This window comes from Limulus polyphemus, unplaced genomic scaffold, assembly GCF_000517525.1.
Source record: "Limulus polyphemus unplaced genomic scaffold, Limulus_polyphemus-2.1.2 Scaffold234, whole genome shotgun sequence".
NCBI lineage: Eukaryota > Metazoa > Arthropoda > Merostomata > Xiphosura > Limulidae > Limulus > Limulus polyphemus.
Window position 1 is genome coordinate 690313 of NW_013665844.1, and position 17984 is coordinate 708296.

The 17984-nt window shown below is 29.9% G+C and overlaps 1 protein-coding gene and 1 long non-coding RNA gene across 5 annotated transcripts in view; one reads left to right on the plus strand and one right to left on the minus strand.

Annotated features, from left to right (window-relative positions):
- LOC106478625 (zinc finger protein DZIP1L-like) overlaps positions 1–15889 on the plus strand; it is a 93199-nt gene extending 77310 nt beyond the window's left edge. For 2 of the 4 annotated variants that reach the window (XM_022382251.1, XM_022382252.1), the window contains exons 17-21: positions 733–882; positions 5740–5953; positions 7901–7974; positions 11599–11684; positions 15760–15889. In XM_022382251.1, coding sequence (XP_022237959.1) covers positions 733–882; positions 5740–5953; positions 7901–7974; positions 11599–11684; positions 15760–15881 — 646 coding nt within the window. In that variant the 3' untranslated portion in view covers positions 15882–15889. The remainder of the gene's footprint in view (positions 1–732; positions 883–5739; positions 5954–7900; positions 7975–11598; positions 11685–15759) is intronic. The other 2 variants (XM_022382253.1, XR_002609949.1) reach the window with 2 other exon arrangements.
- The window catches only part of LOC111085091, a 51815-nt gene continuing 49606 nt past the window's right edge, over positions 15776–17984 (minus strand). The window contains exon 3 of the long non-coding RNA XR_002609950.1: positions 15776–15857. This is a non-coding gene — a long non-coding RNA (uncharacterized LOC111085091). The remainder of the gene's footprint in view (positions 15858–17984) is intronic.

A 17984-nucleotide genomic window follows, 5' to 3' on the forward strand; every position in this document is an offset into this window, starting at 1 on the left:
ATGTCTCTCATGAAACAATACCTAAACATCTAAGTAATATAGGAAAACTCCTTAAAGAAGGTGTTTGGGTGCCTTGAAATCAAGCTCTTCATCAGAAATGCTCTTAACATGTCAATCGGAAAGGTGTTCTTCTTCTCCACGACAATGCATGTCCACATGTGGCACATTTGACGCAACACAAGATTATGGAGTTGGGTTGGGAAATTCTCCCCCATCCACCATATTCTCCAGATATGGCACCATCAGATTACCATCTTTTCGTTCGCTGTAACACCATTTTAATGGGAAAATGTATGCAAATGTGGAAGGTGTTAAATAGGACATTGACATGTTTTTAGTTTCAAACCAAGTGATTTCTTTAATCAGGGCATTAACAACCCGATTATAAGATGGAAAAGCATCATCGATAAGAATGGAGACTATATCACTAATATTATTATTTGGCAAGTAATTAATTGTAAATAAGCAAATCAGTCATTCACAGTAAAATTAAATTTATAATTTTTTGAGTTTTTAATATCAAAATCTATGTAAAGAAGATCTACGAACTTGCAATTGCAAGCTAACTTAGGTTGATTATGTTTATTTTGGTACCAAAATGTTCTTAATTATAAATTATCTATGCACTAGTTTCAGTGTAACATCTTTGTTTTCCAAATATATATGTATGTGTTTGTGTGTGTGTGTATGGGAAATAATATGGATAGTTTTGTGTATCATTTTTCCTTTTAGTTCCTTGGAAACAAGTGAGGAATCTGAAGAGGAACTAGACAAGAGTTATGATAGCAGAGTAAAAGTATCAGCACTCCATCAAAGTCCTGAGAAATGGAATTTGACTAAAACTTCATCTCCAAAATCTGCTGAGAGGATGTACAGTGAGAGGTGCAGATGTACTAACCATTTACTAACTGTTAGTAAAACTTAAGCTAAGTACTCTTCATGATTTATATCTATTCCTTAACCTCTTTCAAAACCCTTGGGTAAAAATTATCTGGCCCGAGGAGCTTTATTATTCTTTACACTTTCCAACTTTTTCTTAACAAGCTCAGAATTAATGTGATTATCTTGTTTGATCTTGTTTCCATCTAGTAACTGTTCAGGATGAGGAATATTGCTTAAATCTTCATTAGTAAAAACTGAAGAAAAATAATTTAATAAACTAGCTATCTCACAGTCAACAGACATTAGCCTTCTTGTATTATTATCCAAAGACCCTACTCTCATCCTAACATTTTGCTCACCCTTAATGAATTTGAAGAAACCTTACTATTAATTTTTACATTCTCAGCCAACCTTTTTTTCCCTATATGTTTTTGGGTTCCTAATTTCCCATTTGACCAACTTTCTTGATCTTCAATAATTCTCAAAGTCTCTCATCATTGCAGTCAATTTAATTATGCTTATAATATTTTCCTGTAATATTCTTTACATTCTTTGTGATCCAACCTGGTCTTTTGACTTGTAGCCACCCGTTTTTGTCTATAAGGAATATGTCTGTCTTGAATATATAAGAATTTATTTTCAAAATTTTCCACATTTGATCAGTATCTCCAACTAATTCAGTTGCCCAAATCATGCCACTTAATTCTTGTCGTTATCTTTTCAAAATTTGCTGATTTGAAATTTGGAATCAAAATCTCACTATCACTTATCTCCATATGCAGCAAAATATCAAATGTAATTGAGCAATGATCACTTGCACCCAGATGCTCCTTAGTTTCTACCTCATTAACCATTTCTTTATTGGAAGTTAGTAATAAATCTAAAATAATATTGTTCCTATTAGGTTCCATATCCAGTTGGTGAAGAAAACCATGCTGAACAGTTTCTGAAATCCAGTCTCCCCTATGATTTTACTCTAACATTTCCTAAAATTAAAATCTCCCATAATTATCTTGCTGTATAGTTTCTTGTTAATGTCATTCATTTCATCTGGTAGTCTGTAACAAATTCCAACTAAAAGACTTTTTCTCCTTGTAACTGCTAACAAAAACCCAAATAGATTCAACCTTGTTGCTATTTGTTTTGAAATTATCCAATTGATCAGGATGTTACTCATATTTTGCACATAAAGCCATTCCTCCCCTCTTTTTTAATACTTTAAACAACCTATAACCTCGTGTTTCAAAACATTTCTATCATCAGAATTGTCTATATTTTGTTAGTGTTCACTAATTGCCATCATATCAAAATTCTATGTTCTGATCAGTGCTCTAACGTCATCATTTTATTTCTTATACTTCTAGCATTACAATAATAATGGTTTAACCTTCCATTAAAACTACCTTGTTCCCAAACTATACCCCTCTCTACATCTTATTTTTTCTTCACTATTCTGACCATCTCCATTGTCTAATCCTAGTTTTAAATTGCACTTACAGTTGAGTTAATAGCCTTTGCAAGCAACTCCTACCCTGTTCAGATATAAACCATCCCTTCTATAAAGCTTTCTCTTTCTCCCATAAATCCAACCAGCCAACCTGTTTTTCCTTAAAAATTAACCTAAGCCTAGTATTCATCCGTAGTGACCTACTTATAATTTCATCCCCAAAGTTAAGTCTTGTCAGTATCCCTGATGGAATTATGGCCTTTTTCTTTGAATACATTTATCAATGCTTTGTACTTAACAATAAGCTCCTCTGACCTTCCATTCCCTACATCATTAGCCCCTACGTGTAGACTGTTCACTACTAGCAGCCTTTACTATTTCACTTGCTCTGTCTGTTATATCATCCACACCTACCCCTGGATAGCATAATTTAATTATTTTCTCCCTATTTACCCCATAGACTATCTTATCCTTGTGCTGTACTAAATAATCTCCTACAACAAAACACTCCATATGTTTTCATTCTCATCCCTATCTGCAAGTAACTCATGCATTACCTCATTTAATGTAGTAACTTGAGATATGCATTCACTGAATGATTTACAAGTTGTGTGGAAGGATTATTAGTTAGTGATGAAACAATAAAATTAAGTATAAACAAATGTATACAGTTACAAGCTTAAAGCTATTTAGAATAAATAACTGTAATTTCATGTTACAATTTGCAGTAATTCTAGAAGAAGAAAGGTTTTTTTTTATGGTGGTTACACTGTTGGTTGACTTGACAAGAGTTCGTATAGTGTTAGAAATGAAAAAATAACAAAAAAAATATATGAAGTTTACCTGAAAAAACAAACAAAATTGATATTTATTTAGGAGGCTTTAAGAGGTTACACAAATGAAATTTGAAAATTTCAGATCAAGAAAAATATTTTATAATCTGAAGTTGAAAATTATTTTGCATTCAGAGCAGTCAACACTGACTCCATATATTGATGGACAAATCTTTGTTAAAAATCCTTGATTAAAAAAATCTGATTTTTTGTGTATATTTATATTTACTGAAAGGTGCCATATTTTGTGAAGTTACATGTGTCATATTAAACGATATGGAAACTCTGATTATTACTTGATAGTTACAAGGTCAATGTAAATCACTAACTCGTATGGAAAAACACTTCAGTACCAAAAATTATATAACATTATTTTACCTAACAGAAAAACTCAGTAAACTTGTCATTTATACATTTGAAGAATAGAAAGTAGTTAGCATCAGTTATAATGGGGAATTTTACAACTTTTTGCTTGTACAAACCTTGTGAGAATTTTTTAAGCTTGCTTACTGGCTCTGCACTATTTTATAAGATATGATCAAATGGAATGTCATTGTAATGTACTAATAGAAGGTGGCCCAAAATTATAATTATATTTCCTATTTTAAAATTTTACGATTATTGAACTAAAAAAATACAGCCACACAGTTTTCAACATCTTTTAGCCCAATTCAAACAGTTTTTATTGTCATGTTTTTTTTTGCTCCAATGTCTAGTGTTACCCCCATAAAATGGCAACCCAGCAAGAAAAGGCTCAATGCACCATTTGGCTTGCATGGTGGGCCAATATTGTGGCCTCCGTATTTGCCGGACACCACTCCTCTCGACTTCTTACATTGGGGTTATACTAAGAATATTATGTATTGCATATCTATAGCAAACTTCACAGAGCTAAAGACCAGGAAAGCAGATGCCATCACCACTGTACCTGTGGGCATGTTGCATTGAATGTGGATTGAAATTGAATATTTGTTAGACATGCTGAGAACCAGTAATGTTGAACCTCAATAAAAACTATTTGAGTTGGGTACAAGATGTTTAAAAATATATGATTATATTTATTTAGTTAAAACAGGAAAGATCATTTTGGACCATCCTGTATAATGTTGTACACAATGGCGTACTAAGAATCAATCATTCATATGTTCTGTTAAATGCTGCTAAAGAAACTCAGTGTATACAGGTTTAGATTAAGTGAAATAGAGAATTATAAAACTGTAGATTTTGTGTATATATATTCACTTCTATTATATTTTCAACATTATTGAGAGGAATGGAAGTTCCAATGGCCAAGTCATATAAAAAAGTTAGAACAGATAGTATCACCATTTCTGAGGTATTAATGCATCTAAGCTACATCTGCTAGAAGCACTGTTTCACTTTTAATATGCAGTTTGAAACAATCTTAGATCAAGTGCAAGAATGTCTACTTTAACATTTATATTATTCTTGTTATTCATGTTTTAAAAAATTGCAAAAATCTAAAATAACAAAAATATATAAAAACAGTGTATCCTGTAATGTTCTGTATATTAAACTATGACCTGAACCATGAGTTACACTTTAGATTTCATGCAAAGCATGTATTTCTAAGCGTGGACTTCACCAGCTGAAATAAAAATAAAAATATCTCAATAAAAATGAATATTTATTTTATAATATACAGTATTGTTGTTACAAAGAAATTATATACAATGAACCCTTGTTAGTTGGACGTTGACAATTGGTATCACCTCTGTGATCAGCTCTCACTGAATTTGGTCAAGAAGCAGGGTTTTGAGTTGCTGCTATTGGTTGAAATGATGAGCTGATTTCAACAAATTTACCATTATTTTCTGACAATTAATGAGATACAAGTTAAGAAACCAACTGCAAACCATTGCTGTCTTTTTTATTGTTTCAACTCCCTTTTAAATTGAATCTTGAGAGCTTTCTATAATGAATATAATAAAACTACTTCTTATTTAACAGAAATGAGAAAAAAATAAAATGCTGAAATGACCAAATCACAATGTGATATGATGGCTTAAATATAAGTTAAATGAAGAAAAATGTAATTTCAAAAGCTTTATTTTTACAATGACTATAATAAAACCATTCATGATGTTAGAAAAACACATAGGTTAAAAAAGGCTTTATAGAAATGGATAAAACCATTTATTTTAGCTATTTAACAGAACTGAGTAAAGGATTTGTGACTTATATATAAACATCTTTCAATGTGACAAACAAGAATCATATAAGGTTTATGGAAGTTAATATTTTTGTAAGTGGTTTGTTTACAATCTTATGCAGCTTTATTTTTCTTGGACACAAAGTTCCTGTGATGCCAGTTAGTGGTCAGCATGAATGATATTTTCCCAATTAAATATTTCAAGTTAATTTTATTTCTTTTATGTAACAAAGGTATTAAGTCTACCTGCAGAGTTTTTACTAGACTATTCAGTCCTATATTTACTGTACTGTAGGCTATACACAAGTATCTTACTCAGTTTTAAAACAACAGGTCAGATTGAAAATGTTGTTTTTATGAATACTCATATGTAAAAAAATTGTAACTTTCTGTTCTCTTTCTAGTAGTGAAGAAGAATTCTCTGACACTGTAAGGCCTGTTGTGAGAAGAGTTGAACCAAATATTGTCACGGTTCATGAAGGTAGGGGTCAAAAAGTTGCAGAAATAACTCAAGTTATGGAGCAGATGATTTCAAATCGTTCAATAAAACCTCCTAGTGGTGCTGTAGATGTGCTAAAACCAAAAACACAGCATAAGAATCCAAGTATTGTTATGCAAGTAAGAATTATTTCTAGCATTTTTTGTGGTGTTCTCTCCATTTAGAGTAATCTGGTTTATATACATTTGCCACTGTGTTGATTAGGATTTTTCAAGAAGAAAAATAATTTATAATAGTATTTCAACACAGTGTTTTAGCTATATTCACTGTCAGTAACTCATTTTGCTCAATACAGAGCTCATCAGGCTGGGTGAGATGCAACATAGTAGTGTTTAAAAATATTATTGGCCTTGTACTAATGTCTTATGACAAGAATAATTAATTATGATTATGTTTTCCCACTTACAAAAAGATGTTAATGACATAACAATTGTTGTTGTAACAAATGTCTTATAGTGTTCCAAATACTACTGTGTTTTTTGGATATAGTATGGTTGAAGTATTGTAATACAATCTTTTTCTTGAAAAACCCTGAAGGACTGAATAAAGAATGTAGTGTTAAAACATTTAATAGACCAAGTATAGTTAATTTTGTGTAGTTTTCATTAAATAATATAGGTAATTATATTATAGGGTTATTCTGTCTTATGTTACAGTTTAGAGAACTTCTGTAAAAAAGATACATCTTAATGAAATATATTTCTGTTGTATTATACAGTAGTGTTGCTAAAAAGAATCTTCTACAGTGAACCCTTGTAAGACCAGACATTGACAGTCTAGATTATTTTTTCATATAGACAGGTCTTCACAATAGGAAATTTAATCTATAATTCACATATTCAAATTGCAAATCCAAAAATAACATACATGCATTTCCTATGGACACATAATTCAATAATCTATACATGACTTCATGATAGTCAAATAGGGGTCTATCGGAGCAAGAAACGAGGTGATAGTTGTTTACCACAAAACAACTGCATTATCTGATGTGTACTGGTTTACAACAGTTTTTCTAAGAATGACTTTCATAGTAGGGATATACACCTCAAATATATCCGGTATCGAGAGGTCATAAGAGTGATTTATACTACATTCATGTCAAGTCACAATGATCCAAAATAAAGATGCAAAGAAGTGTCAGCATCATTAAAATGTGATGTTTGTTTATACAAGAAAGCAAGTCCAAGTGCAAGCCTTAATGGCATCATTAGGCATTTTAGTGTAGAAAGAAATGTTCTTGTGGGAAAGGCAACCATATTTAATTAAACCTAAGTTTAAAAAATGGTTTCTAAAAGCCATTTTTTTAAAGAAATAGTTCCAAAAATTTATATTTAAAGAGAAATTGCTTCCTAAATTTCCTTTTTTCTTTAATATAAATATTGGTGTCTCCAGAAAATTAGTCATTGATTTAAGTATTTAATATATATAAATAATATTCCATCATGTGCTTATAGTCTACCTGGTTAATGTTGTAATAAATAAACAAATTCTTCAGCTCTGGCTTTTCACAGCATTTGGGTAGGGTTAGAAAAAAATAATAATAGAGATGTTATTTTAAAGATTTTTAAACAGTCCTTTTGGCCCTCACAAATTTACCAATTTTGTCCATAATTCTGGAGTTATGGTTCCTAAACTTCCTAACTTTACACCCTTTATTGCTATGAGTAAAAATTTAAAACAGTTGCAAAATATAATTTGTGGTGATCCAAGAAATAGAGCTGCAGCCAAAAGAATATGCCCATTGAAAAGAAAATGGCACAGTTGTGTTGGTAATAATTTGTATTACTTTTGTGAAGAGAGATATTCTATAAAATTTATCAACTTCACTTGCTGTATGTAAGCATCAGAAAGACCATCAGTTATTAGATTGATAATATCATATTTTCACTGCATTTACCTTTAAAGCAATATACATTATTGGCATAAATAAATGAAGCATGTAAATATGGTCTAGAGAACCATCAATGATCACAATGAGTAATTGTGTTCATAAAAACATTGAAAACAAATTAAACGATATTTTTATCATCCTTTGATTGATCTTGTTTTTTTCACATATCCAGAGAAACCAAACAAGTGATCATGATGATCTGTCTGATTCATCAGATGAAAGTGTTCAAACAAACAGAAAAAAACAGTAAGTTAAAAAAAATTGTGTATAAACTAAAGTATTTATTTACTACAATTTTTACATAACTCTTGAAGATAAGTTCTACATTAAGACATTTGTAAGTCAAGGTAACAAAAATCATATCGAAAAATGTGTTGATCCACATAATTTATTTGTTTTATTCTTTCATTTAATAATTTCTTCCAACACGTTTTGTTCCCCACTCAGTTGGATGAACTATGTATCTTTTTCTTTTTTTTAAGTATTTTCTTGCAAGAATTGAATTCCACAAATAGTGTTAAAAATATTAAAGAAAAAGTTTCAGTTACGCCATTTAACTCAAGTGCTTTATTTAGGGCTGATAAATACATCATTAGTTTTAGGTACACCATTAATCTGAACTTAACAGTGCATATCATACATGATTATGTTAGTTATAAAAAAAAACTTCCTTTATATACACACACTTAGTTCTAGGCATTGAATTAGTTTTCTCCATTATTAGATTTCCAGCTAAATTCACATGCAGAGGTTGTTTAACATATACATGTGTGTACATAACTTGAAGCTAACATTTTTTTAAATAATTTCAAATAGATATAATATTTATGCCCACTCCTGCCTTCCTTCCTACTTTAGTAGTTTTAGAAAGATGAACTAGGAAAGAGGAGGTAGGCTAGTGGAAACTTTAAGTAAGATAATTATTCAACGTTTAGTCAAGAAAACGTGTTTAAAACTGTAGTTTTGAAGTATTGGATTATCTTTCTAGTATTCTGACATATTTTACCTATTATACAATCTTTACATATGGTATACTGAGATTACAAATTATTCTTATTTTGCATCTTCATTTGAGATATTTACGATTTTGACCACTTGTGGTCAGCTATTTCTGGTGTAAGAGTAACCAACTGCTAGATGGCTGTTAAACTTTTGCACTACTATCCTCCTTTACACCCTTTTATTACCATCATTATATAAATATTTACACTGCTACCTCTTTTACAGTACCATGCTTATCTCTTACACAATTGTCCACTCTGCCCTTGTTCTACCTTTTTTTTTAAGATTAATTTAAAAGTTCATTGACATGCAATTAATTTAGAAATGGGAAGTTTTAGGAAAAACGTTTTAGCTGTATGGAATTAGGTGCTGTAGGTTTACCCCTTTTACTATGTCATTCAAGAACATGTCCTTCAGAAATTTCATTAAAATACATAAACATCCAAAATTTCAAGGGAAAAGGTGTAGACATTAACAAATGTTACCAAACTCGCTCCTCAATAACAACACTTATGGACAATAATTCACACTTGACATGCATATGGAGTTGTGCCACAGAAGATTGTAATCTGACTACAGCAAAGGTTGTTACACAAATCCAGTTTTGTATTGTAAGGTTAGAATTTTGCATAAACAGGTTATTGGACCATTGAACTCTCCAAGAGTTTAAAAAGTATTAAAACAAAAGTCCTTTACATTTGTAGCACACAAACATTTTTCTGCAGCTGATTCCAAATCATCCAAACAATGGCACAGTACTAAGTTGATTGAAAGTTTAACATGCCAAATGGTTTCTAGAGGACATTTATCCTTCACATCAGAGGATGGAAATGTGTGTCAGTGGCTGCATACTACTGACTCACTTACGCATAGTTGTCATGTATTCAGACCAAGAACAGTAGCAACTAGTGACAGTGAAACCAAAATGTTTGATGTATTTGGACAAGACTTTGAACACAGCTATTGATTGTTTACCACCATTTCATAATACTCTTTACGATGTTTACCTCATTTGCATTTATGTCTCATAACTGCTGTTGTTGTGGAGTGACTTTGCTAATTTTTGGTTTGAAGTGTTGCATTTGTTATTATCTACTAACCTTTGCAGTTAACAATTTTGGTGTCTGATGCATATTAATAAAAGTTTAGAAGTATATGATGTTAAAGTTGACCTTTAGTGACTTCAATTATATTGTCAGAGAGTAGGCCATGTCCTGTACACATTATTCTGCTGTTATCATCTGCACATTGTTTTTGTTCTGGTATGTTTAAAATTTTCTAGTTTATCTTATTCTTCACATTGATTTTTACTCCACAAGTAATTTTAAACTATAGGATTTTTCTTTATTATTGATTTTATTTGTATTATTTGTGGTTTACCTGTAGAATGTCAATTCCTGTTATCTGTTCACATTTCCCATAATAAAGTGTGGTTGAGATTGGTAACACCAACTTTCAGCTCTAGTATTTTCAGTGGATGATTATTATTGTACTCGCATCTCCTCCCTGACAATCTCCATATAAAAAAATCTGTACATAACTGTTTAGATAAATATTTTAAGCTGAGAGTTTAATGTGTAAAAATTAAATTAAAAAGACATTTTATGGCTTTCATATTGTCGTGATAACAAGTACAAGTATTTTACTATAAAGTATCCACATTCTGACAAAGCTAGTATAGTATATATATAGTATCTATATATAGTATATATATATAGTATATATATAGTATCTAGGAAAGAAAATTTGTTTCTTAAATTTGTCATAGAAAATTAAATTTTATGGGATTCAGTTACAGTACATGTTTCAAGCCATTGCCTTATAGGTGCCCCCAGTGGCAGAGCACAGATATTCCATTCTGTAGCTTTGTGCTTAACTACAAGTACAAACAAAACAAGCCTTATAGGCCAACCCTATAGATGGATATAAATATTTTATTCAAATAGATATAACTAACTTATTGCATAATTATAATATTTTAATAGAAGTTTGTAAAAAATTATGGGTGATTGTTACTGTGATTTAATAGTTGCTTCATTTTAAAGCATTGTTTTTAATTTAATGTTTTCCCAGACTTAAAATATGTTAATCATGTCTATTAAACATAGATCATAGCTGTATTAACTGTGTAATTTGTTTGATGACATATTTGTAAATTTGCCATGCATATATATTGTAAGTTACATATCACTTAAATCCATTTTCTTTTTTTACTATGTTAACATTTGTTTTTTTCTATATTGTATGTTAATAGTAGTATAGTTATATGAGCACAAATTATATGATGCTGAGTAGATTATTACCTGTTCTTAGATGTTTCACCTCATTGCTATTTAAATAATAATATATTTCCTGCTTAGGGAAATATGCACATATTTTTGGTGTTATACATGTTGATATGATCAACAAGTGGCTTAACTCTCATTTCTTAATTTTTAGACTTGCCTTAATGTTTATATCTTTCCATTGCTCTAATTAATCAGGGATCCCAATATTGCATTACATTCCTCCCTCAGGTAAACAGTAAAGCAATAGCAAAGATTTGTGGTACACATATCTGTTGTTAAGTGATATATTTTAATTTAATAAGTTTACATGTATGCATTAATTGCAATTATCACAGTAAAAAACATAAACCTAAAGATTGTTCTTTAAATTTACATAAACATTTTGCAATTTATATGTTGTTTCAACTGCTTTATAAATATTAATGAAAAATAATTTTAATTATATTTAATTTTCTTTATTTAGCAACACATCCTGTGATGACTCATTGTTATGCTTGATGGCTTATAATTCTAGAATTAGGGACTTGTTAGGCCATTGTGTAGCTAAATTATTTAACATATGTTTTTTTTATACAAACAGGAGTAAAGCACTAGCTAGTAAGGAAATGGGAAGTCTGAATAACACAGGTAGCAGTAGTTGCTGGGACTCAAGCTCATCAAAGAAAGGTGAGAAATTTCAAACATATTAATATTTTTAATATGGTATCTATTACTTTAAATTGAACCCTAATGCATATAGCAGTAATAGCAAAATGTACAAGCACTGTGAAAAGTGTAGCTTTTTAGTTTCTTATTTTTGAGTAAAAGGTAATATATTTATACCACCATGAATTCCCTTGATGATATTTTGAATATAGTTATTAACTATCTGAAGTAACCATCCCCTGAAAGGTTATCTTAGAACATGAAAAGTTGCTTCCCTTATATGTAATTGTAAAAAATGCCCATAAAAACCACAAATTGCAAAAGTGAAAAATTATATGTATCTCCCAATGGACCCAACAAACCTTCATGTCAAATTTGGTGAAGATCCATCAACAGGGAGCGAAGTAGTGGTAAAAAATACAAAAACTCTCATAAAAACTGCAAAACTGAAAACCTGCATGGACCTAATGAACCTCCGTACCAGTTTTGGTGAAGATCCATCCACACCCTGCAAAGTAGTTACGTGGACATACAACAGACAGTACTATTATATTTATATAGATACACTGAGAGTTGTAATTAGAGTTAATTAACCTGATGTCACAGAAAGCAAAGTACTAAATAACAGATGGATAGATGGTTCCCCACAATTTATAAAGTGATTTTTAGAAAGGAAGAAAAAATTGATTGAGCTTTCAAAGTCTTGATGAGTATGTGTTGTGATGATTCTCATCAGTAGGGTAAACACTGAACTTGTGACATGAAAACTGTAGAAGGAAAATATTTAATAAAAGTGCAGAAATTACTCCAACTATGAGCTATTAAAATCAAATTACCATTCAGGTTAATACATTGATTCATTTCTAATTCTGTATTATAACATGAGTGCAGTGCCAGAAATGAAGCTTTGAAACAAAATTAATTAATTAACCTAATGCTCCCAACTGTAAAAAGTAAACTACACAGTTTTCCCTTTTAATATATATATATATATATGATACTGTGAGATCAGTTATCTTGAATGTAACTAAGCTTAGTAATTCTACAAGCTAAACTGTTCTTAAGTTCTTTGTATCACAAGTAGTATTTAGGGCACTGTTATGTGTCATTTTCAATATATTTATTCTCACTGGATAAATTACTTACATCTAAAAGTATTCAAAGCAACTGTTCTTCTAAAAATTTCCATCTATTTCCCGAATCATAATTTTGGATATATCCACATGTCCTGGCCTCAAGTAGTTTTGTAGCTGGAGCACTTCTAGAGCTGAGTCTGTTGTATTGGTAATGTATTGTGTTCAAGCATACTCACTACTTGGTTGTGGGCACTGATCAAATCAACTGCCATCATGAACTCTCCTGAGTGTTTTCTGTTGATTATAACACACTACAGGAGTTTAAAGGGTTAGTGAAGCTATTGTTTATGCTATAAATATTGTTTGCAGTAGAAATTGCACATGATTGGTCTTATGTCACACATAAGGCAGCACTGTTTAAATAATAATCAGGAACTTGCCAAGATTTAGAAAAGTTACAGTGATATCTTTTGTTATCCCATAACGATAAATTAAATACTAATACAAAAATTATTTTCTTGCTTCTGTTAATTAGTTTCTTCAACAGTTTATAATTGCAACAAATATACACATTTTCTCTAGTTATCATTGGTCAATATGAATTGTGATTAGAAGAGTTCATTCAGTGGCACATATTCAGAGGTTTTTGCCATGTGGGCTGTTTGGTGGTAGTTTTTTTTGAGTCATAAAAATTCTGGGTGACAAAAAATTGTGAATGGGCTGACAAGTTTGTTTTATAATAAGATTCAAAAGGCATTACAAATTTAATGGTATCAGGTAGGCAGTAGCCCTGCCTATTTCGGGATGGCTGGGATTGTTCATCAAAGTGATATGTTAAATATCTCCTCAATAGGTCATCAGAACATTACAGCACTATACAGTGTTTCCTTTTACAACAATATCTGTGTAATGACTGAGTTACAAGTTCTGTAAATATCATAGCATAAAGTTTGAATTTCTTGTTCTTCTTTCTTCTGTTGTTTTTTTCTTACATGATAACTCCAAAATCAAACAAATGATGTTACCCAAATTCACTGAGGTGGTGTAGTTTCAAACGGGATATCCACTTTTATAGGTATTATTAATAACTAGTAGTAATTTTAAAAAATCATTATTCTAGTGCAAACATTGTTATCATTACCCCTTGAAGTTAGCTTTCTTACAGAAATTTGATGCTCCCTTAAAAAGCTTAAGTACAGGTTGAAACAGGAATTACCAGCCAGTAATAGATAAACAATAAATATTTCAGTTGTACTTTATTGTATTTAGAACTTTATTATAAATACAACCTTCTTATATATATTGAAACACTGTAGGGTTGACTAATATCAATCCTTCAAAAGCAATGCCAACAAGATAGTAGGGATGGAAGGTGCATTATCATCCCTACATGATAGCAAAAGCAAGAATTAACATATAGCAATATGCACAACTGAGTTTAATTTACCCTATTTTTGTCAGTGAACATTCTACTACACTGTCTGCCTGTGCTATTATATAGGGATGATGTAAATGTCATCTCTACTATCTTGTTTGCATTGTTTTTGAAGGATTGACATTAGCCATCCCTACATTTACTTCCTTTTTTTAATAGTTTTTTCTTTACTTCTGTACTTAAGAATTTGACATGCTTAGATAATATTCTATTTACTGAATGTAGCCTGAAAAAGACGAGTAGGCAGAGTTGGCGAGATACTTTTGTACATGGAAATTTGATTATAAAGCTAACTGAAAACTGTTCAAAAATAGATGAAAATGAGAAATTGGTCAAATTCTTTAGCTTATTGGTTATCTCAAAAAAATGGCAAAGAACTTTTTCTAATACTATTTATATATTGAAAGGATGAGAAAGAAAATAAACTCTATTTTTGCCTGTTGTTGTTTTTGTCGTCTTCTCACTTGTCCTAATTTTGTGCCATCCCACTTAAATCATTCCATAAAATACACTTTTAACACTTATAACCATCAGACATTATATCCACAAACTGTCACTAATGGAAAATGTGATGCATATGGGAACTAAATAATTTTATAATCACATTTGCATTTGGTGTAGTTGAAAAGATAAAAGTATACAATTAATATTCATAAATTCAGTATCTCTTTCCAGAAAGAAATCTGAGTGTGTGATTATTCTGGTAATGATAATGCAGTATATGTGGCAAAACATTTGTTTTTAACTTATGTTATTTAGCCATTTTAATAATTTTTAAACATTGCTTGTGATACTTTTGAATTATGAAAACCTAAGATAATAATAATAAACAATTATAATACATGCAAATTTTAAAACAAAATTGTATTGCATTCGATCGAAAGGGGTTGTTTCAGTAATTTCTTTTAAATATCAAGGTATCATTACCACATAAAAGAATAAGTTAATTAGAAGAATTTTAAGAAAAATTTATAATCTTAGAAGTTAAGCATAAAGGTATTATGTGTTTTTTTTTCCAGATTTTTGTTTCATACTTTTATGTGTTATTACATTTGGTAGATTGTGGCACTGATTATATGATATACAATCTAAATATTTTTTACAGTATTTTTGCTGGTAAAATGGTAATTATTTCAAATGATTTTTATATCATTTAATTTGGTGTATTAGAAACTAGCTTAAAGAAGTTCAACTTGAGTCAACTTTTTTCACATCAGTCAACTTGGTTGGAAAGAAATACACATATATCAAAATGTAGGATAGTTCTCCAAAAAAGATGTCTTTTCAACCAAATAGACTAAAAAAATGTTTTTAAATGATCTAATTGACAAAAATAATAGAAGAGATGGATGAAATTCACTTAATAATAAATTAATTTTCACAATGTTTTGGAATTAGTTCTTTCATCAGGTAGTGTCTTATAGTGTTTAATCATTCAAACCTTACCTGATGAAAGGCCTATACCTGAAACATTGTTATTATCCAGTACTTTACACTAGGAAAATATTTTTACCCAATTCAAATAGCTAAGCCTAGTATTGCATCTCTCTGAGACTTTATATCTCATTACACATTCTTTCTGCAGATTTGTTACCTGGAAAGAAAGAACAGAACCCAGGGACAAGTTCTTCCACAGGGAAAGGTTCCCTTGTTACTGTGACTTCATGGGGAAGTGATGATGATCTATCAGTAGAAGAGATTGAATAAGTTAATAAGAACTGTGATATACTTTTGTGTCTTTTTTTACATGTTTTTAATATTAAGAACTATGTAAACGTTATATACATTTATATGTGCTTTATAAGTTTCATCATTTATCAAACTATTTGTGATGACTTTCAAGGATGAAACTTAGAATTAATCTTCATCTATGTTCAAACATTTGTATTTAAATAAGATGCATTAAATATTTTGCATACATTTTACCCCTACATTTGTACAAACATTTACAGTAATCATTTTAATTTTTATTCTTTAGGTAAAATCAGATGCAAAAGTCGTTAGATCTTGCAGCTAAGTAAAGAATATTTAATATAAATGCAGCTGTATTCACTAAAATGTTTTCAATTGTAAATAAATTTAGATATTCTAAAATTGTCAAATTTATAAGAACAAACTAATTGTAAAAAATTGTTTCATTGGGAACCACTTGCCAAAATCTTTATGAAGTATTGAAAATAACAGGTACTTTGCTTTAAGTTTTATCTTCAAATTTATTGTTATGAATAATAAACAGTTTTTAAACTAACATAGCAAAAGACAGCACGAATGAAATTTTAACTACAAAATATGCTTTGAAAAAACAATAAATCTAAGTAGATTTAAACATATGTACTATTTTTGTTTTTTTATACATTACTAATTGTCAAATTTTGTTTCAAAATATATTAGGTATCAGTATATAAGCTTGTACCTGTGAACAAATGTCATAAATGTAAATGGCTCAACTTTTCTGCTATTATCACTGTAATTGTTCTTATCTATTGTAGATAGGATCTCTTTTGTAAATAAAATTAAAAGTTTGTACAAAATTTAATTCATGTATAAGTTTCATAGGTTTTACACAGTAAAATGTACAAGTAACAAAATAATAAACTAGCATATATTTTTAAACCAAACTGTCATACTTGTTTCTTCTATCAGAAATGTAATGTATTATTTGTAAAAGAATAAATTATGCATGCTTACAAATGCAATTGACACTTAACTACTTAATATGCTCTTAACTGATATTTCTTGAAGTTAGTAACATATAGTGAATTATTGAATTGATTTATATCCTATCTATTTGTCTCTGCTGTGTGTGTGTTTCCAGTTGATATGTTTGTATTGCATGAATCTTTGATGGTAAATACCTATGAAATAAGGATATGACACAACTAAAGAAGCACAGAGAAACACATGGGTATCTGTTACCAACTAGCATAGCATTATATTGTTTAGAAATGCTTGTGTGAATTTGAACTTCTTTGTAAAATGTTATTCAGTTGAACCTATCCTTTTCCTCCTTTTTTAATCTAATTTACGTTGTAACAGAAACAGTCCATAGTTTGTTATGTACATTTACTTTTACAGATGTGGGTACCTCTTATTTTGTGTATCATATCTAATTTCACCAAAAGAGGGTTTTCACAAAATTTACTTTCACTCAAAAAAGTGTAATGATCTTTGGACATCACCCACAAAAACCTAACTGTTTGTTAGAGAATAGTTAGAAAACTAATTTTTGTCATTATCTATAATATTAATATCAATGGAGAGTATAGAAATGATGTGCAGTTATTTGGTAGTGTATGAATATACATATATATATATGTGTATACTTGCATTCACCAGACTATAATTGAATAAGCTCTTAATGGATGACCTTTTAATTATTTCAAAAATCTATCCTACTTGGTCAACAATTTTTGCATTTTTCATTGACATACAGATGTTGTCTTTTAGCACAAACATGTATTGATGGAAAAAAAATCTTTTATCAAATATATTTTGATAGTTACTTAATATTATTATGATTTAAATTTTAAATGATTGCTTTCCTAGTGTCATTTTTGTTACCTTAAGTTTACCTACAATAATAAATTCCATCCGATATTTTTGTGACTATTTTTTCTAGAAACACTTATGATACAAGTTAACCTCATCAACACAGTAATTAGAAAGGAATTATCAACATGTTGTCATTTTTGGGTTGGGCCTTGTCAAATCAAACTTGTTCAATTTGCTAAGAAGTTGGCCTTTTTTTTTCTTTTTTTTCTTAACCAAATGTAACAAAGATTGTGAGTTACTTTAAATAGACGTTTTAAA